The sequence below is a fragment of the Amblyomma americanum genome, chromosome 9 (assembly GCF_052857255.1).
Source record: "Amblyomma americanum isolate KBUSLIRL-KWMA chromosome 9, ASM5285725v1, whole genome shotgun sequence".
Classification (NCBI taxonomy): domain Eukaryota; kingdom Metazoa; phylum Arthropoda; class Arachnida; order Ixodida; family Ixodidae; genus Amblyomma; species Amblyomma americanum.
Window position 1 is genome coordinate 148,081,228 of NC_135505.1, and position 21,081 is coordinate 148,102,308.

A 21,081-nucleotide genomic window follows, 5' to 3' on the forward strand; every position below is an offset into this window, starting at 1 on the left:
CCCCCACATTTGTAGCAGGGCCGAAATATTCAAAAGGGTCCGTGCAAGCTTTGTCGGATTGTGCATCAAAAGCACAAAAACTTATGCTGCACAGCGGTTTCCTATCTAACGACAGGAGTTTTCTTAGTATTATTAGCAAGCACCGAAACAAACAAAACTTCACCAGTGGATCGCTCACGGATTCATTCCAACGTAACTCCTTCAGAGAGAGTCCTGGTGCGAACCTTGGGAAGAGCAGTGGCGCCGATGCGCTTGTTAAGGCGGCATTAATGGAAGTTGTGCTGCGTCATAACCGTTAAACTCTGGTGCACAGAGGATTAAACTGCGCGAAAGAATGGGGGGACAGCGGCAGGAAACACGTACACACACACAGAGCGCAGTGCGTGTTTCTTGTCTCCGTCCCCCCATTTTTTCGCGCAGTTTAGTCATGAACGAGAAGCACCAACTAGCCCGCCAGAAAACCGTTCTTGAGTTCAGAGGATGACAGAGGCGAAGCATTTGGTAGGGAATGGAAGACAAGGCAAAGAACAGGCAAGATATAAGCACGTGCTCATACTTTCGTGGAGTCATCCGTACTAGCTGTCACTAAACGATGCAGCTCTCTGCCAGCTATATACATTAGGTCAGGTAAGCAGTGCCTTAAATCTATACTGTATTCACGCTTTAGAAGTGCAGTGACCTTGACAGGTCAAAAGCTTCCACTCGCTACCGTTCGGAATGCAGGCTACTCCCTCCCTTCAACGCAGTCGACATGAGAAAACCTTTGTAAACTCATGCTACCCACGGCTTGCTTCCCCAAAATTGCAAAACTTTATGACGGAAGTACATCGAATGGCATCCTAAATTTCCTCAGCCGAGACAAAAGAAGCTCTTTCCTCCGTTTCAGGTTTCAAGTTTCAGGATCAACCCATGTAGTTGAGGCATTTTTTAGAAACAAAATTTACAAAAGCAGGTCACGCAAGTGCATTGTTTTGTGGTGCTCATGTTAAAAACTACGTATGCCACACGCTAAAAAACCAACAGGTAACTTCACAATAAATGCATTTAGCTGCAACTAAGGATTTTGACTTCTATGCAAACAGTAGAAAAGCAGTGCCCAAATACAGCTCGGGAATTATGACCAATTATAATGCCATACAGATGCCGTACAACCTTAGAAGGAAAAGCAGTTGACGAAAACATTTCCTCCGATATTAGCAAACGAGTTTTTAATGAATCAGAAATTCAGAAATGACGAAAGCTCACATGAAATGAGTTTTATACTTAATTGGTGCAATGCGTGAAGGTGTGGCAACAATTTTTAAAATTAGGCTATTCGGGTTTTAACAGTGCTTTTACACAGCTTAGAGCTTTCATGTGCTAACTAGAAAGCCGGTTAAACAATGTTCGATCGTTCACTTTTTAATTCTATTATGTTTGTCGTACCTCTCACTAGCCCGCTGTTGGCCCTGAAACATTTTCGTAATTTCATAGTATTACGAATAAAATAAAAGATGCTAAAGATGAGCTTATGATTGATGATTTAAATCTCATAAAAGAGTTATGAACTGGTTAAAATTCTAGAAAAAGAGCAGTTAAATTTTAATATCCATCGTTTGCATCACTTGGTATACAGGGTGTTCCAGCTAATTTTAGCCAGGATTTAAAAATATGCCGCGGCACTCTAAGACGGCACGATCAAATCAATGTTACTGGCTATTGTATGAAGCAAGCAACCTTGTTTTTTGTATTGTGCTTAATTGCATAATTAGACGATATTAATTAAGCAACTTCGCAAACAAGGAAGATAAGCCAAAAATCCCAATGAGAAAGTTGTAGAACGGTCCGCAAAACGTCCGACTGAAGAGTTTCTAACTTTACATCTATTACGTATAAGTTCATTTTTTTCTCGTTCACTTCAGATGCCCGCGAAATGCAAAAAATACAATGTACGTGCATGTCCGCTTGCACGCTGCAATTGCAATGCTCTCAAAGGTTCCGCGTAGGGACAAACAGACCACTTAGCCCGGCGTGCTTCCTCTAAAAAAGGCGAGATGGCAGCGATAAGCAGACGCAGCCCTTATCGCTTGCGCCAACGTCGCTGCCTTGTCACCATTTAAGCAGAAGCACACCGGTCTAAGAGCTCTGCTGGTCCGAACGCGGAACTTCTGAGAGCATTGCAATCGCGGTGCGCAAGCGGATGTGTCATGTGGTATTATTTCTTTTTGTATTTTCGCGGTCATCTGAAGTGAGCGGGAAAAGCTAATACGTAACAGGTGGAATGTTACGGGTCAAACGGACGTTTTGAGGATCGTTATACAACTTTCTCACAGGGGTTTTTCGTTTATCGTCCTTGCTTGCGAAGTTGGTTAATTAACCTCGACTTATCATGAAATTAAGCGCAATACAAAAATAGTGTGACTTGCTCCACAGCAACATCGATTTGTTCGCGTCGCCCTAGAATGCCGCGGCGCATTTTGAAACCCTGGCTAAATGTATAAAAACACTACAAGTCCTGTGCATTGAGAAGATAAGTGTAGCGTCCTCGGATACGCAGTGTGCAGTAAATACATCTTGTCTTCAAGTTTTTTTCACAACTTGATTACAGTATATTAACGCAGGACGGTATCGCGATTATCAGGCGCAATTAGGCTGGCATGAGAAATTGTGAAATCAGTGTTAGTTGTGCATAGTCCAAGAGTAGTGTAAGTTTCAGCTATTAATGTTGTGGTCGACTTAATTTTGTTTATAAAGTCAGTTGAATCAATAATATTGGCAAAATCGTTTGCACAGGACTTATAATTATTTCTAAATGTTGATATTAAAACGCCGCAACATACCAGCATAAAATTGCTAGTGGTAACACAATGTACGAAGTGTTTAAAAAATTATGAACTTTACCAAATTCCTATTAGGAGGGCGGCAAGACACAGTTACCGATTCAAGGCTGTATTTTAGAGATATTTCATCACCATCATCAGCTTGACTACACTCACTGCAGGGCAAAGTCCTCTCCCATGTCTCTCCAATTAACCCTGTCCTTTGACAGCTGCATCCGCCCTTTGCCTGCAAACTTCTTTATCTCATCCGCCCACCTAACCTTCTGCCACCCCCTACTATACTTCAATCAATCAATCAATCAATCAATCAATCAATCATTTTATTCAGACATGAACTTGTATGCACAGTACATGCCCACGAGATGAGACAAAAGGAAGAAGCTGCTGGCATTCTTTCTGACGAGGCCTCACCCCGGGTCACACATCAAAGACAGAAGGGTGGTTACATTCATTAAAACTCAACAAGCTCTTTAGTTCAATTTTCACAGTAGTTGAAAGTTAATGAAGGCACATAGGATAACAAAGAGAAAAGAAAAAGACCAGTAACGCTACAGTTCGCAACACAATAGAAAATATGACAGGAGTGAGGCTATCACTGTAAACACTACATAGCACAAGTGATGGGTCAGTCGTACGCATAAAAAGCATCTTCATTTTCTTTTTGAAATGAAAAATGGTTTTACAAGTTACAGCTTCGTCAATTATGGAAGGATACACATTGCAAACTGCAGAAATTTGGTTATCAATGTGTTCGGTGCCGTAGTTTGTCCGGGCACGACTGGAAATAAAAGAAGTGACTCGCAGACTATAGCGTAAGTTTCTGTTCACGTACTTGTTTCTGAAAGATGTGTTGTCCTGCTTTATTTTATGATAAATATGAACAGCAACTGAAAGCTTATAGCACAGTGGGAATGGAAGAACTTTGAAGGACTGTAATAAGCAGTCACCTGAGGAAGGGAATCCAGTCCGTTACCCTTAAGGACCAGCGGATGTCTTGCCTTCGTATTACATGCCCTGTCCAAGCCCATTTCTTCCTCTTGATTTCGACTTGGATGTCATTAACCCGCGTTTGTTCCCTCACGCACTCTGCCCCCCTACCGGTCTCTTAACGTTACACCTATCATTTTTCTTTCTATAGCTCGCTGTGTTGCCCTTAACTTTAGGCGAACCCTTTTCGTTAGCCTCCACGTTTCTGCCCCGTAGGTGAGTACTGGTAAGATACAGCTGTTCTACACTTTTCTATTGAGGGACACTGGTAAACTGCTATAATCTCAAGTATCGTCAAAATAAACTGCAATGTTACTTCCTCTTGCGTTATTTCGACTGATGAAAAATGTTATAACTGTTAGGATAAACTATATCAATCTCATTCTAATATGACATCTCTTTTAACATTATAACATTAAAATTGTAATAACGGGCACCTGCCTTTCTTCCCAACTTCCTAACTACCTAACTAGGGACCTGCACCCCTACGGTATTGTCGCCCATCCCGGCAAAAGAGATGTGACAGTGTGCTTTTGACGCTGCCTAAAATACCATCAGTGACCACCTCATCAAAATATATGCGCTCCGAACATGTTCCCCAGATAATGTTCTGGGGACTCCGGTGCGGAGATATGCGCAGGGTGGCGCCTCCCTGCGGCACTGGTTTTCCCGCACCGCATTCACACAGGCAGCCGGGATCCGAGGGGACGTTATTGTTACCTCTGGCAAAGGAAGTTGTGATAATACACTCTTGCGTTTCATTTGTTTTATCGGCAGCATATTGAAGTACATCTCCTTGCACTCTGCTGTTGCAATTGCCGCAGTGCGCCGTGCTGCTTTCGACCATACTCGGACATCGTCCGAAGTACTATTTTCCGGCGGCCATCCTTATCGTCAGTGTTCCTGCGACGAAGTCCGGACGCTAGACTGTACTCTGCTTCTGGGTTAACGACTGCGAGGACACCGTCTGCGCATGCGCCGTTTGACGCATCGCAGTCTCATATTGCGGGGAGCTTCCCGGTCGGCGGTCATTTATCAGCTGCGGCAACATCTGGAAGCACGTCTAACCCTTGTATTCTGCTGTTGCAGGTTAGTAATCCTGAGCATTCTTTAGCACCTCAATGCTTCTTTTACGCTGTCGCTGCTGCCACCACTGCCATACAATTATGCAATAGAATTGGATTACATTTGCCTTGCAGAACTTTCTGGTTTTTGCTTTTTTATTTTCGCTTGTTTCTTCTTGATTCTCTCGCACTATGTCTGACTTTTGTTAATCGTGTCAGCTGCCTGTACAGGATGAAAGGGCTGTGAAATGTCGGGAACGTTCATATATGTACCACTTCAGGAACTGCGCTGGTTTGGAAGAAAAAAAGTTACAAATCTAAATATGAAGTGGCTAAGAAGGCCTGGAAATGCGTGACATGTAAGAGCGCAGGCTGGCGGGCTAGTCGCAGTGAGGATGGTATTTATGTAAGCTTGGTTCTTGCATCAATAAGCGAAAAATGTGAGGGCCTGCTAGCTCTAGTGGAAAAACTAAACAGCATGGAACAGGCAGTTCAGTTTCTGTCGCAGAACCTTGATTAATTTCAAGAAAAGATTCCTAATCAAGACACTTAAATCAAAGGGCTAAGAAAAAGAGTGACAGAACTGGAGGAAAGAGAGACAGTGCATGCAGCCGTTGAGTCCGAACTTCAACGCCAGCTGAACGACCTTAAGTTCCGAAGTAGGCGACTGAACCTTGAAGTCTACGGAATCCCTGTTGTGGAGGGGGGGGAAACTTACACGCTCTCTAAGTGAGGTCGCTAATAAGCTCCAGATACCTCAGCTTGAAGAGGCTGACGTTGCAACCGTGCATCAACTGCGCACTAGGCAAAACAACGTGCCGGGAATTCTGTCCGTTTCAAGCAGGGAACCAGAGAAAGGTAGCTTAAGAAAAAAAAACGCCCTGAGGGATGAAACCCCTCGAATTTTCTTTCAATAAAACTTGACTCGGCATAACAGGGGGCTTCTACGGCCGGCAAACGAAGCACAAAAACAAAAAGGTTATAAGTTTGCTTGGTACGTGAGCGGTAAGGTCCTTGTTCGAAGGACCGACGATGCTAATGCAATTCACATCAATGAGAAGGGGAAGCTTGACGACCTTTAAAAAGTAGACACAACATTGAATTCCTTTCGTGACAGCCCTAGTGTCAGTAGAGTGGGGTATGATCACTAATCTTACAGATGCCAGTGAGGCGCACAATAAGTTTATGGATATACTGACCCAACTATACCACAAGAGCTCCCCGTCAAGAATACGCAAAAAAGTAAAAGAACACGTAAACCATAGCTTACACCTCAATTACGAAATGAAATGAAAACGAGGGACAAGCTATATCAACATCTCCTTCATACACGATCAGCAGATGATCTTGTGAAATTTAAAAAGCATCCTAATAAGATAACCAAGAAGTTGTGAAATGCACGAACAGCATATTATTCACCTTTACTGGGCCGCCGCAGTGGCAGAGTGGATATGGCGCTCGGCTGCTGGCCCGAAAGACGCGGGCTCGATCCCGGCCGTGGCGGTCGAATTTCGATGGAGGCGAAATTCTAGAGGCCCGTGTGCTGTGCGATGTCAGTGCACGTTAAAGAACCCCAGGTGGTCGAAATTTCCGGTGCCCTTCACTACGGCGTCTCTCATAGCCTGAGACGCTTTGGGACGTTAGACCCCCATAAACCATCATCTTTACTCGATAGTGAGTGCTGTCAAGACAGTCTGTTATGGTCGAGGTTGAACACTCTCCTTAATCGTGGTCACTCGCATACGCCTTTATTAAAATTACAAATTTATGGGAAAGAATTATCTGGTGCTGACCTAGCTGATGATTTTAACAATTTTTTCACAAGTATCGCCCCTGCTCTCTCTACATCCTCTCATGCTAGCAAACATGTTTCCACTTATATTACCAAAACACGGTATACCTTCAACCCGTAACACAGGATGAAATCATGTCAAGTCAAGGCGGGAGAGCGTCGCGTCCCGCCTGCCCCATCTTTGTCTCGTGCTTCGCTGTTCCTGCCACACGAAATCGTGTCAGTTTTACAAGCCTTAAAGAACACTAGCATTTGTGACATCGACGGTTTTCAAGTATGCCCAATCAAACATGTTGTTGACATTATTGCCCTAATCCTCACCCATATTTTTAACATGTGTTTAGAATCAGCAATTTTTCCAGCAAAAATGCAGTGTGCAAAAGTCACTGTTCTGTACAAAAAAGTAGATCGTAATGAGCTGGGAAATTAAAGGCCGGTTTCTAATTTACCGATGTTTTTAAAGCTGTTTGAAAAAGTCTTGTATTCGAGGATGAAAAATTTCTTTGAAAAACAATCTGTTAACACAACACCAGTTCGGTTTCTGGAAAAACAAATCAGCTGAATTAGCGTTGCTAGATCAGAAAAAATATATATTAAGGGTGTTTGAAAACAAAGCAATAGTTGTTGGCATTTTTGTGGACTTTGCTGAAGCCGTCTATTTAGTGAACTATAAAATTTTGCTGGGAAATTGAGTTATTATGGTATACGAGGACAGGAACTAGCTCGTATGTACCTATCTAATAGAACTCAAGTTGTGAAAATAGGTACCTTTGCATCCAAAGCTAAAACTGCCCATTGTGGAGTGCCTCAGGGAAGTATTCTAGGGCCTCTGCTTTTTAATTTCTATCGGAATGGTATCGTCACTATTAACGCTAAAGCAAAATTGATTATCTATGCAGATGACACTAGTAGTTTTTTTTTGTTGCTGGCAATGATATTAATCTCCTTGTTGAACAATGCAACAGTGCAATGAAATCCTTAGGGGAATGGTGGAAAGCAAATGCAGTGAAGATAAATGAAAGCAAAACAAAAGCGATTATATTCTTGCCGAAAAACGAGAACGTACCTCCGCATCAAGATATTATAATAAACTCACGATGCATCATTTTTGTCGAGAATTTCAAATGGCACATTTTCCGCAAACCTGTCCTGGGATAATCACGTCAAGCATGTTCTAAGCAAAATAAGTCATATAACTGGTTTAATAGGTCGTTTAAGATATATCCTTCCCAGATGCATCAAACGTTTGCTTTATCATGCACTCTTTCAATCACACTTGAACTATTGTCAGTTAGTACGGAGAAACACAACATTCACTAATATATAACACATCCACCTGTTACAGAAAAAGTATCTCCGGCACACATATAATGCTTCTCATACTGCTTCCACATCAACTTTCTTTAAGAACTCTGGTGTAATTCCAGCTTTCAATCTCTATGGATATCGCTTAAGTCATGTTTATAAACAGGAAATCCACAAGAATATCTACAATATGCGTAACCTATTCCAATTACAGGACAGAACTCCAAGTTACATTACAAGGCACTTCGAGGATTGGTCAGTAGAGATGTCGCGTTCAAATTACGGGAAACAGTGCCTTAAGTACACTATACTAACACTTTTAAATTATTATAATTCGGTCCCTTTTGATCTCTTCACGGCATCCTACAAAGACCTCCCGGCAGATGTATTTGGTTTCTATGCAACGTTGTCTAGCCTTGCTGTTGTTTTCTTTTGTATTTGTGGCAATGAGTTCCACTGTTGCTTTAGTTTAAATTTTTACTATGAGTACTATAGCTGCATTATATTAAATATGCATGTATATGTTTGGGTATGAAGAATATGTACTGATATGTGATGCTACCACTCTGCCGAAACAAGGGATTGTGGACCCGTCAAGCTGTCCGTCCAAAGACAGTTTTTTTTCTACAATCCCCCCATCTATATTTGATGGCAAAAAAACATTCCATCTTTAAATGACCCAAAGCGACTCGGGCTATGAGGGACGCGATAATATATTGTGATCTAGTTCTCCTCGGAGCGCAATGCACAGTGCCAGATAGAGATGTTTCTCGCAACTTACTTGCTTTCTCCTGCCTCACCCTGGAAGAGATGTAAATTTGATGTTTTTACTGCATGAATGCAAAAAGTGCATTGCTCATTTTCCGTTTTTTTCGAATGGGGAACTGCTCTTCGCTTTTTGCTTAACATTTTCATGAGCTGCGTTGTTTGCCTAGAAGAATACGCTGAGTTTTAGAGAGCATGTTGAACAAAAGTCGGTCTTGTAAACGGCGAGTGCAACTAAGTGTCTTTCGACCAGCTTATGATAACCCAGATGTATCTGTTCTGCCGTCTACGCTGAGTCAAAGCGTGGCACAATTTCGCTCCCTAGCACTCGTACAGCAGACCCCTAAGAAAACACTTGAAGGTGTCCTGTAAGCGGGTAAAGTTCGTCACCACCCGATTTGTTGGCGTGGTGCTGGCAGCGTGGCCGTGTTTTGCGTCACCACGCACTATTGCAATAGTGAGAGGCAGCGTACATCCAACTTTCACATTAATGCCTCATCTAGCCCCGCTTGCTTGCATAGCCTTATGTCAAGAAAAGAGTGCGCTTGTTCGATAAGGTTTATAGTTTATGGTATATGGTTTATGGGGGTTTAATGTCCCAAAGTGACTCAGGCTATGATGGACGCCGTAATGAAAGGCTCCGGAAATTTCGACCACCTGGGGTCCTTTAACGTACACTGACATCGCACATTACGCGGGCCTCTAGCATTTCGCCTCCATCGAAATTCGACCGTCGCAGCAGGGATCGAACCCGCGTCTTTCGGGTCAGCAGCCGAGCGCCATCACCGCTGAGCCACCGCGGCGGTTCCTTAGATAAAGTCAAGCATCTGAAAAACACTGGGCGTTACCTCCAATCTCGTAACTCAACTCTCAGACAAACCCGTTCTCCATCATTAGTGTGGTATGAATTCAGGGTTAACTATGGGCGCACATTCAGCCTCACTGGCTTTTGGCAAGCCGCGTTAGTAAGAATGATAATGGGCGCCACCCTGAGGTTTATATAGGGGCCATACTTTCACCGGTTCTTTGTTCACACTTTCTTCGAGATAATTTTTAGCGCTAACCGAAGTCGGTCGAAACATTAACTATGCTTCTTTGTCACATAGGTAGCATCATCACCGTCTTTTGATGGTCGACTGTCGGGCATTGACCAGGAGTTCGTGACAGAGATTCAGCAGCTGGTCGAGTCAGTTTTGGCGCCCAGCAACCTTTTTGTGAAGGAGGTCAACGGCTCGAAAATAATATGCGGGGACCTGGTGACTTATTTTGGGGTTAGCTGGTAGTGAGCTAGCAGTAAGCTAGCAGTGAGGTGACCTTTCTCCGGCATGCGTTGCCCTAACCTGTGCTTGCAGGCCTACGTGCACACCTTCAGGAGCAGAAGTGTGCCTGAGCCAGTAATTCTCATATCAACCTAAGTATTTATTTCAAGCTGCTGCAACTGTAGGAAACGAATAGATACGGCTTAAAATGAAAGCTATAATGTGCATTTTTGTATCCGCAAGATCACATTGAAATATGCGTTGAAGGCAAATTTATAGTTTTTCTTTATTTCCCTGTGACTGAGATCAAGCGGGTGTTTCAATGCTAGAGGGGCCACATTCTCGAAATGTAACTCCTTCTGAGTAATAATTTGAGAAAATTTTTCACTGCCAGTCAAGTGCCTTGAAAGTCTTTTTAACACGTTAACATTTCGAGTTGCTCATGAACGCGTCCTCACTCTGCCAACAGCTAACCGCGTTTATTAACATAAGCAGTCGAAGGACAGCATCTGGGGGGATTCCTGGCTCGTTCCTAGACGAGCAGAAATTTTCATTCCGCATTAATGATTTAAAAAGAGCTGTACAGATCTGCTTCTTTGTTCCACGGCTACGGTCAGACAGAATGACATAACGACTAAAACCGCAACAGACACACGACGTGGGCAGGCGCCAACACAGGACGGTACTTGCAACTGTGGTCTCCCGCCTCCTTCCTGTGTCTGTTTCGGTCTTAATCGTTATGCATCACTAACTGGCCTATAACGTTACTCTCTTTGATCAAATGATGATGATGATGATGGTGGTGGTGGTGGTGGTGATGATGATGATGATGATGATGATGACGACGAAGGATTTTCATGGCGTAAGGGCATCTAAGGCCAAAGAGCGCAAGCTGGTACCCTTCGGAAAATTAACGTCTCAAGATAAACAAGTCTTGCTAAGGGACCTAAAACTTTATTTCACGAAAGAATCCATAAAGCACTTTTCTCAATTTTATCCCACTGGTCGCCGGGCTAAGACAGACTGGTCCTGGACGCCATGTTTTTGGCTAAAAGCCATCAAAGCTTGATTTTGCTGTCTTTACATTAGTCACGCAGGTTTCCGTGATATTCTGATCATAATTTTTTTCTCGGTTTTGACTATGCCTTTGCATTTCCATAAAGTGCACTTAACTTGAGGCCCGTTACATCGGTATCTGCTTCGAGAGTCACCAGATGTCGTGGATGACTACATCAATGCCAAGAATGCATATAAAGTTCTTTCAAGCTAAGGTATACGTTTTAATACTCACTCAAAGCAAACGCGTTGAGGGGAATAGGCGACACTCATAGTCATATATTCAGTAATTGTTGACCCTATTTCTCTTTCCCATGAGGTAAGTTTCGCAATCTGATAGCCTTTCGAAAATTAACATTTCAGCAAGGCTTGCTAAGGACCCAAAAATTTATTTCATGAAATGATCCATAAAGAACTTTTCTTCGTTTCATCCCGCCGGTCTTCGAGCTAAGAAATGGTCCTGGACGCTTTGTCGTCAGCTAAAAGCCACCAAAGCTGGATTTTGCTTTTTTTTTCATATTGGGTAATAACGGAGTAGATGATGCTGCCGCTCCATTTTTCGGTGATTATCCAGAAACAGTTATGGCCGTTTCACATGATGCGATTGTTGCCGCAGCGCAATGCGATTTCTGCCGGTGTGCGACGGAAATGCGCGTTGTTCTCGTCGCAGGGCCACTGCGACAGACTTTCTACAAGTTGGTCGCAGCGATGGCCACAGTAGTCAGCCAATAGGAGTTCAGCGACATGACAGGAAAATCTTGAAAACGTTTTTTGAACATAATAATACATCACGGCTCAATATTATTACCCATGATTAGGAAATCAACGCCTGCCACGATGTTTGACATTTATTGCAGCCGAAGAATTTTCGGCCACTGAAAGGCCGCACCGACTGAAATCGTTGGCATGTGAAACGGCGGCTGCGATTGCCGTCGCAACGACAGTGCGACCGGGCCGTAATTTTTCGTTCCCGTCGCACCATGTGAAACAGGCATCTGCCGCTCGTTTGAAGTATTAACTGTGGCAAAAAAAATGTATATTATGGTCAGATCTTTAGGGAAATCCCCCAAGGTGGAGTAGGTTCGTAATAAGTGAGGAATTACTCATTGGCATCCACCCAAGCGCAGCCATAAGGCTACAAATGAAAGCTATACAGCTGTCTCAGAAACTACCCAGTAAAAGAAAAGTTCGTCCTGGTCCGGGGTTCGAACCCGGGACCACCGCTTCACCGAAGCAGTCGCTCTGCGAAAGGAGCTAACCGGGACGTGAAGGGCATGGTAAGGCAAGAGCGAATTGATTAATAACTCGAAGTGGTAACGAAGTTTGCGAGAAAGCTGTATAGCTTTCCTTTGTAGCCTTATGGCTGCGCTTGGGTGGATGCCAATGAGTAATTACTCCCTTACTACGAACCTACTCCCCGTTGGGGGATTCCCCTAACATTTGGCCAAATGCATATTTTATTCTTCGCTTATGTATTATATATTGTTGTCACTGGTAGAGCTTTTACTTCTTAAGTTATTAAACTTTTTCCAAATTCTGGTCGCAAAGGAATGCATTCAATCATTTTATTTTTGAAGGATCCTCTAGAGGTAGGTAACCGCTTTAAGAGGCATTGTAATGAAGAAATAGTTCCGACATGCCTTGTACAAGTAAAGGAAATGCGCATATTTCAAACGCAACGATGCGTAATTCATTTACGTCGCTTCAGATCGGGCTGTGTATGTTTAAGCATATGCCAGCGTACTAGTAGAGATGAGACCTTGCTGTACCTCCTGGTGTGATAGGGCGGGATGGCCACAAAGCGCCAACAAAGTTTGTCTTTTCGCCTGCATAAGGGTTGCGAATGCTCCGATAATAAATGAATTTCGTGGTGTTTACAGACAACGCAATTGGCCGGGAAGGCTACATGATCTAAGGAAAAAAATTACTTTGAGTGTAAATGTGCAGACGCGACACAATTTTTTGGTACAATTTGAGACGACAGAAAAATAAACAGAAAAGATGTGTGTGAAAGAGCATCTTAAAAAGACAAATGTACTACGCCATCAAAGTTTAAACAATACATTTACCAAGATTTCATTTCTTTCAATATTCATTGCAAGAACTGTCAACTGCTTTCTACACATTTCTATACGTATATCTAAATATCGTTCATCTTATTTGTTTATATAATTACAATACTGATAGTCTCTATTCTAGAACTCTGTTGTGCACTCGGTACAAATACAATTTGAGACAATGGAAATGCACTACAAAAACATTAAAATGGACTAAATCATCATAAAAAAATCTGTTCAGCAAATTAACTATAACTAACTTAAAACTGGAAACACTGTGCGTGTGCGGGAAAGTAAGCATTAATAATGGTCGTTATGGTTAGTAATCGCGCTAATGGCACTGGTATTCTTAACAACGGTGCTCTGACACATGCCAATTAACCCGTGTTTTATACATCTGCAGGAAATAGAGGCAAATTTTGACATCATCCCCAAGTGCAACGGGGACAACGACAGCCGACTCCCCTCTTGGTTCTTGAAAGCCTTAGCTACTTGCCTTATCATCACAGCGCTGCTAAAACGGTATCTTCTAATGGGCGGATCCATCATCCCCTTGGCCGTGGCAGGACTTACGGCACTGGCCATGCTTGTCCTCTACGCCTTTCAAGAATACAGGCGCAAACGCGAGGTGACTGTCTTTATGGGCACTCGGCATGCTTTACAACATGCGGAGGTATTTAATTTACAGCTATCAATATGTGCTTCATCACCTCCGGGGGCCAATTTCGGAACTATTTATGAGATGACACTGACAGGCTGACTAGTTAATTATACCACGCGCCCCACAAATTTAGAAATTGAAATTGCTTGTTGGGCAAAGGAAATGGCGCAGTATCTGTCTCACATCTAGGCGGACAGCTGAACCGCGCCGTAAGGGAAGGAATCAAGGCGGGACTAATACATGAAAGGAAGAAATAGGCGCCAGAGTGGAGGGCATCGGAGTAATTTCGACCACCAGGGGATCTTAAATGTGCACTGACATCGCACAGCACAAGGCCGAGGATTCAAACCATAACCTATAGATAATGGATGAATACATGAACTATGCTGTTGACAGACGTATGTAGTTGCTCAGAGTATTATTGTATTTTGTTCAATCCAATAAAAAAAGGAATTGCAACAATTAACTTTTTACTGCGGTTCAGGCGAAATTTTCGTGGCTAAATAGCAAAGTGCGCCACAAAACAAAAATTACCGGATTTTATTTTGACCAGTCCGATAGACGATTTTTTTTTTGGCATTGAAAAGGAAGCGTGCGAAATTTGAAAAAATCCTCTCACGTCAGGGTCCGGACATTCAGAGAAAACAGAGGAGCAGATGAGGTCAAGAAGTTTCAAAGGACAGGGTTAATTGGAGACACATGAGAGAGGCCTTTGCCCTGCAGTGGATGTAGTCAGGTTGAGGCTTATGATGATAATGACGAAGAAATATTGTGAGAGCGAAAGAGCGAAATATAAGCTTTTGATCCCAACCGTAATTTAACTCTACGGCTTACGCAAAAGGAAGAAATCAAAATAAGTAAAAAACATGAAAAAAGCAATAGTACCTAATTACTACAGGCTCAACTTCAAGCACGTGCTCACCGTCGAAATGGACGATCTGTATATCGCGTGTGCCCCGCCGCGGTGGCTCAGTGGTTAGGGCGCTTGACTACTGATCCGGAGCTCCCGGGTTCGAACCCGACCGTGGCGGCTGCGTTTTTATGGAGGAAAGACGCTAAGGTGCCCGTGTGCTGTGCGATGTCAGTGCACGTTAAAGATCCCCATGTGGTCGAAATTATTCCGGAGCCCTCCACTACGGCACCTCCTTCCTTTCTTCTTTCACTCCCTCCCTTATCCCTTCCCTTACGGCGCGGTTCAGGTGTCCAACGATATATGAGACAGATACTGCGCCATTTCCTTTCCCCCAAAACCAATTATTATTATTATTATTATTATTATTATTGACGCAGCATCGGGAGAACATTACGTACCAGCTCTGGCTTTGAAATACCTTCCATGAGAACACATTACGGAAAAAGCATAAGAAAGTACTACATTCCCCACACATTTAATCGCCTCCCTAAAACAGTATTACAGCAAACAACACGATCCGGAGTAAAAAGAGCGTTAATTGAACTTCAAAAATAATTGGTGCATAGTGCTTTAATTCTGTGTTTTTTATGATGTTTTGGAGCATCCGATACATTTACTTTCATTGTGTATGTGCGCAAAGGCATTGGTCGATGTTTGATATTTTTATTTCTTTATTTTGCCTCCCTGTTCATGTTGACAACATTGAAAAAAGCATTAATATGCATATATCATTTGTTTAACATACTTGCAAAATACAAGTTTGAGGTTCAGTGTTTTTCTCTAACAGTATGTTTAAAAGCTTTTATTTTAATGAAAAAGTGCATACCATTGTCTCCGAACGCTGGAGCTGCCCCGCTGCTGGGCACTGCCATACAAGCCATGTAGAGGCTTCGGCAGGCCCGGCAACACATATGTATTCCTTGAGGAGTAATAAAGATTTATTATTATTATTATTATTATTATTATTATTATTATTATTATTATTATTATTATTATTATTATTATTATTATTATTATTATTATTATTATTATTATTATTATTATTATTATTATTATTATCGCGTTTGAGACATGTATGTGGTCTGGTTTCGATTACAGGTGCTCTGCAGACAGCAGGGCTGAGCCCTTATTAATACTCCCTAACAGCAGCCACTTGTATAAAGATACGGGCACAGCTACATGCCTTCCAATGCATGGGAAGATTGTTGCCAGTTCGATACACGACTCAACCGAAGTATTCTTGGAACCTGCTGTTAATACACAGCCCTGCCTGGCTCACTTAGGAGTTCCAGTGTTGGTCAAAGGAAAATTAGTGGTGTAATCATTTATTACCAGAAAAATATTCTAGTAGAAAGTAGAACAAACAGCCATACGCCACCGATTGGCATGTCATTGTTTTTGTTCGGCTTTAAAATCAATCATTTTTTGGGCATAAAATGTTCACAAAATTAATTTACATTTCAAAAAGCTGAAATTTTAATAATAATAATAATAATAATAATAATAATAATAATAATAATAATAATAATAATAATTGGATTTTGGTGAAAGGAAATGGCGCAGTATCTGTCTCGTACATCGTTGGACACGTGAACCGCGCCGTAAGGGAACGGATAAAGGAGGGAGTGAATGAAGAAAGGAAGAAAGAGGTGCCGTAGTGGAGGGCTCCGCAATAATTTCGACCACCTGGGGATCTTTAATGTGCACTGACATCGCACAGCACACGGGCGCCTTAGCGTTTTTCCTCCATAAAAACGAAGTCGCCGCGGTCGGCTTCGAACCCGGGAACTCCGGATCAGTAGCCGACCGCCCTAACGCAGAAATTCTAAATATAACATTCCCCAATACTTTCGTGGGTTTCGTGACTCTCGGCTCCTTCATGCCCATGTAATAACGAATCCCTCATTTCATTTTCCTTTCGTGTTCGATACCCATTATACTTAGTAATTTCACATTTTATGTTTAATTTACCTCTCTATGTTAATGTTCGGCCAACGTATGGCCGAAAAAGTACGCCTGTTTCTCCTTCCGTTGATGTAGATTGTGCAACGTACACGCAGGGTGCTTGAGATTTGACTTTCCGAAGTAGTGCGCGAGAAAGAGAGCAGTAGGCGCGTCTTAAAAACGAGCAGGTTGCTCCCCTTTTGCAACCGACTGAAGCGCTCAGAAGCCTAACAACGTGGGTGTGCGGGGATTCGCAGGAAACCGAAGACGTTGCTGACAACTCTCGGAACGAAAGGCTTCGCCGAGGTCGGCGTATCGCCTATGCCATGTGGGCCGTCATCTGATACGCGCACAAGCGGGCTGGACCAACGCTGGGACAATCAGTTCGTTATCTCAGCAGGAAACCCCACAAAATAAATGGGAGGGCTTGTGACTTCACACCTTCTCTCTAGAAGGGCACGTTGTATTTGTTTAGTTCCTGACCGTCTCCTGTATCTCTGTATACCGTACCTTTGTTTCCGTGTACCTTTGTATCCTGTAACTTTGTGTCTCCTGTATCCTGTATTATCCTATATAATGTTTATCGATGAAAGAATCATGAGAAAGTGCCAGCGTTTGTCTGCTTGCAGACTGCCGTATGTGTATGCTTTATATCCACCTTTGTGTACTGATGTGCTCGTTGTGGCGCGCTGCATGGTCACATGGCTAATCAACCACGGTTCCAGAGTTCCGGTGCAAAGCTTTTGATGTCACCCTCAGCTCTTCTTCGTCCAGGTCTTCTCATATTTTCGCTTATATATATTTTCCCCCTCATAAACGGAAGCAGCGCTGGGCACAATATCCTGTTGCAAATGGGTTGCAAGCCCCAAGGGTAGCGTTGGCCTGGCGGCCTGGGGCACAGCTGGAAACATCCGAAGGTCCTGGCAAAGGATGAGTCGACTGGCAACAGAACAACTTGTTTATTCTGGCATCTCAAAAGAGCAGCCGGTCAGGGCGACCACGTTACTCGAAGGAAGAAAATCGAAGTCTCTCTGGCGTCCGGCGCAGCTGCCTTTTGTACCCTCGGAGTCGAGGGCAAGAAGGAACGGCTTGGGATGAGTCGCACAAGACGGCGACGCACGGACATGTACAGACGTGACGGGCGCGTCCGCCGGGCCGGCGCCGGTCAGACCTCCTCGCCTCCCAGTTGGGGAGCTCCTCTCCCCGGCTGCCGCGCTTTGACAAGCGTGGGCACCAACATGCACACACACACACACGCACACACGACGACACGTGGCATTGAAACCTGCCTGGACGCGCTTGGCGGGAGGCGTTACGGCAGCACTGAACGGGCCCAAAATGACCGCCACTTTGAACGAAGCCCCGGCGTCCGTTGCATCCGCGCCGGCTATACCGCGCGTCGTAGGCGAAACGTAACAGACCGCCCCGCCGGGAGAAGGAGATCCCGATGGTCAGGGGACTGCATCCGCTGTCCGGAGGGATGTCGCTCGATGACGCTCGTAATCAAAACCGGTCGTCCCTCGACGTTGCTTGAGCGCAGCGCACAGAGAAGGCCTCGTTCTCAGGTTCAGGATCACACAGGACACTGCAAAGTGACTTCGGGAGAGTTGCCATTTTTGTGCTCGTTCCCAGCAAGCGTTAGAACTACGCCGAAACGCAACCGCTCAGTCAGCAAGCACGAGACAACCCTCACTAAGCTCTGCCAGGCTCTTTCCCCTTTTATACTACTGCCTAGTTCCTTACAGTAGTCAAGCAGCACTCAGAACGCGTCCGCAAATTGGAAAATTGCACAAGAAAGCACATCATCACTTTGAAACACTAAACAAAAGCAATATGTTAAAAATCCTGCCTCAGGAAGAAAACATCAGTAACAAACAACTTTGAGGCGGATTCCTACGTTAGGGGCTTCGACTTAAGCCATCGGCGTTACCGTTGAGACTCCCCTTTTTGTAACGCACCTCAAAGGAATATTGTTGCAAAGCGAGGCTCCAGCGCAGGAGGCGGCCATTTTTGGGAGAGATGGTCTGCAGCCATTGGAGAGGGCAGTGATCCGTCTCAATGATAAACCTCGAGCCGGCTAGGTAGCATGACAATTTCTGAACGGCCCACACGAGACACGCACACTCTTTCTCGGTGGCGCTGTACGCCTGCTCACGACAGGTCAGCTTACGACTAGCATACAGGACGGGGTGTTCCACTTCTCCATTTTCCCGTTGGCACAGTACAACGCCCATGCCTCGCTCACTAGCATCGCACTGAACAACGAACCCTTTTGTGTAGTCTGGCGATCGTAGCACAGGCTGGCTTGTTAGAGCGCTCTTTAGGACGCTGAAAGCTCTTTCCTTTGTCTCGCCCCAGACGACTGTTTGGGGCTCTGTTTTTCTTAGAGCATCCGTCAGGGGAGCCGCGATATCGGAGTACCTGGGGATGTACCTCTGATAGTAGCCGGCGACACCTAAGAACGACCGAATATCGGTCTTCGTGCGCGGTTGCGGGAAGTCTCGCACAGCGGCCACCTTTATTTCAGAGGGGCGGCGACGACCCTGTCCAATCACGTGACCGAGGTATACAACCTCGGCCTGTGCTAATTGGCACTTGGGAGCCTTGACTGTCAAGCCCGCTTCGCGCAGGCGGGTTAGCACTGCCCGCAAGTGTGCCATATGCTCAGACCAGGATGCGGAGAATATCGCTACGTCGTCTAAATACGGTAAAGCGAATTCTTCCTGTCCCCGCAACACTTTGTCCATGAGGCTTGAAAAGCAGTATGGCGCGTTCTTCAAACCAAAACTCAAAACTTTAGGACGGAATGTTCCCATTGATGAAATGAACGCCGCATACCTACTAGCCTCTTCTGTAAGTGGAACCTGCCAATAACCCCTGACAAGATCTAGGGTGGAAATAAACTGAGCGCTAATAACTTTCTCAAGGCGCTCCTCGATGTTAGGGATCGGATAAATTTGATCCTTAGTGATGGAATTAAGCCTGCGGTAGTCGACGCAAGGACGAGGTTCCTTGCCCGGTACCTCAACTAAAATCAAAGGGGAGGTATAATCACTCTCACCCGCCTCAATAACACCGAGCTGTAGCATTTTCTTTACCTCAGCCTCCATAATATCGCGCTGGCGGGGTGACACCCGGTACGCCTTGGATCGTACTGGCTCTGGGGAGGTAAGTTCTATATCATGAGTAAGGACAGAAGTCCTACCAGGCCTCTCAGAGAACTGACCTTGAAACTCTTGTAAGAGTTGGTGTAGTTCGGTTTTCTGCTCAGCCGACAGCGGTGCTTTAATGATTAAGTCACTAATGACCTGATCAGTTTCTTCCCTGTTCGTCACTGAGCCTAGTCCCGGAAGCTCGACCGGAAGCCCTTCTAACTTTCCCGTGTCGGGCATTTCCTCTCCAGTACCTGGTGCCTTCAACGCTACAGGCTCAATTTTATTCAGTTCGGACGTGCTCTGAATATCAGCTTGCTGCGCCTCCGACCCTTTCTCATTGTTCGACAACGTCGGCCCCGCAACTACCGCCTTTGCAGCGAGCTCCCGAACTCTCGATCTGGTTAAGGCCTGAACGCTAGCCTCACCAAACAAAAGCCCCTTCTCGCGCAGGAGGTGATCGGACCTGTTCGAAAATAGGTACGGGTACTGGGGGGGCAGCATAGATGACACTACGGCCTCCGTCTCAAGTGCTCCGAAAGGTCCTTCAATAAGCACTTTTGCTACGGGCAGACACACGCTATGAGCTTCCACGGCTTGCTTGATTCATGCGCACTCGCCCGTGAACATATCGGGTTCTACGTAAGAGGGGTGAACTACATCTATTGTAGCTGCGGAATCACGAAGCACTCGGCACTCTTTCCCGTTCACGAGGAAGTCTCGCATGTAAGGCTCGAGAAGCTTCATGTTCTCGTCAGTGCTGCATAATGACAAACACACGACTTTTCTTTTTGTTTCTGGACACTGCGCAGAAAAGTGACCCGGCTCCTGGCACGCATAACACACGCGCGCTTGCCTCGTCTCGAACCGCTTTCTGCGTTCGGCTTCGGCTGCCGCCGTCTCCTTACGTTCGGTCGGACTGCTTTCACTCGCATCCGCACTACGTGTGTCCCCCCTTGCTCTCATGGGTGTGAACTTCGGCCTCTCAGACTTGGAGCCAAATTCACCCTTTTGACCGTCCTTAGCTCCGCGAGCCCGACGTGTCACAAACTCCTCGGCTAGCTCGGCGGCTTTAGCCGCTGTACTAACGTCTGGCCTATCCAAGACCCAGTACCGCACGTCCTCAGGTAACCGACTGTAAAACTGTTCCAGCCCGAAACACTGCAGAATTATCTCGTGGTCACCAAACGCTTTCTCTTCTTTGAGCCACTCCTGCATGTTTGACATAAGCCTGTAGGCAAACTCTGTATATGACTCACTTCTGCCTTTTTCATTTTCCCGAAACTTCCGACGGAACGCCTCCGCTG

General features: G+C 44.8%; 1 protein-coding gene across 1 annotated transcript; it reads left to right on the forward strand.

The window, feature by feature from the left end:
* The first annotated feature begins 508 nt into the window (after positions 1 to 508).
* On the forward strand, positions 509 to 17,348 carry LOC144103776 (uncharacterized). The gene is made up of 4 exons (XM_077636430.1): positions 509 to 531; positions 4,631 to 4,895; positions 13,508 to 13,732; positions 16,880 to 17,348. The coding sequence occupies exons 1-4, from the start codon at positions 509 to 511 to the stop codon at positions 16,964 to 16,966; spliced, it is 600 nt and encodes a 199-aa protein (XP_077492556.1). The 3' UTR covers positions 16,967 to 17,348.
* The last annotated feature ends 3,733 nt before the right edge of the window (positions 17,349 to 21,081 follow it).

Bases quoted from the DNA above. Each gene is read 5' to 3' on its own strand.
- LOC144103776 (XM_077636430.1), top strand. From the start codon at position 509: ATGGAAGACAAGGCAAAGAACAG. The intron at 532-4,630 runs GCAAGATATAAG...CAATTGCCGCAG, and splicing joins GAAGACAAGGCAAAGAACAG to TGCGCCGTGCTGCTTTCGAC. The intron at 13,733-16,879 runs GTGACTGTCTTT...GGGGATTCGCAG, and splicing joins AATACAGGCGCAAACGCGAG to GAAACCGAAGACGTTGCTGA.